Source organism: Eimeria mitis, genomic scaffold (assembly GCF_000499745.2).
Source record: "Eimeria mitis Houghton genomic scaffold, Emh_scaff1534, whole genome shotgun sequence".
Taxonomy (NCBI): Eukaryota; Apicomplexa; class Conoidasida; order Eucoccidiorida; family Eimeriidae; genus Eimeria; species Eimeria mitis.
In genome coordinates, this window is record NW_013569681.1 from 5,857 (window position 1) to 6,654 (window position 798).

The window sequence follows — 798 nt, forward strand, 5'->3', positions numbered from 1 at the left end:
CCATCCGCCCCAGCAGCAGATTCTGCTGCTGCTTCCGCAGGAAGGGCAGCATCAACAGCAACAACTGCTGCTGCAGCACCAACAGCAGCAGCAGCAGTTACAGCACCAACAGCACCAGCAGCAGTTGCAGCACCAACAGCAGCAGCAGCATCAGTTGCAGCACCAACAGCAGAAGCAGCAGCAGTTGCAGCACCAACAACACCAGCATCCGTTGCAGCACCAACAGCAGAAGCAGCATCCGTTGCAGCACCAACAGCAGCAGCAGCATCCGTTGCAGCACCAACAGCAGCAGCAGCAGTTGCAGTACCAACAGCAGCAGCAACAGCAGTTGCAACACCAACAGCACCAGCAGCAGCAGTTGCAGCACCAACAGCACCAGCAGCAGCAGTTGCAGCACCAACAGCAGCAGCATCCGTTGCAGCACCAACAGCAGCTGCAGCAGCAGTTGCAGCACCAACAGCAGCTGCAGCAGCAGTTGCAGCACCAACAGCAGCACCAGCATCCGTTGCAGCACCAACAGCAGCAGCAGCACCAGCATCTGTTGCAGCACCAACAGCAGCAGCAGCAGCAGTTGCAGCACCAGCAGCAGCAGCAGCATTTGCAGCACCAACAGCAGCAGCAATTCCTAGACGAGAGTGAGCAGCAGCTAGACGAAATAGAGTCGCTGCTGCATGCAGACGCAGCTGCCTTTGGAGGGGTGGATCCACAAACATATCTTGGGGCTTTGCCTGCTGCTGCTGACGATGATTTCAGCCCAATCCAAATCCAACAAAGCCTGCATCAGCAGCGGGAGCAACA

At 57.3% G+C, this 798-nt stretch overlaps 1 protein-coding gene across 1 annotated transcript in view; it reads left to right on the forward strand.

The window, feature by feature from the left end:
• The window catches only part of EMH_0039060 (uncharacterized protein), a gene marked incomplete at both ends in the record, with an annotated part of 5,383 nt that overhangs the window by 788 nt on the left and 3,797 nt on the right, over positions 1-798 (forward strand). The window contains 2 exon segments of the mRNA XM_013495355.1: positions 1-635; positions 754-796. Of these exon segments, the coding sequence (XP_013350809.1) occupies positions 1-635; positions 754-796 (678 nt within the window).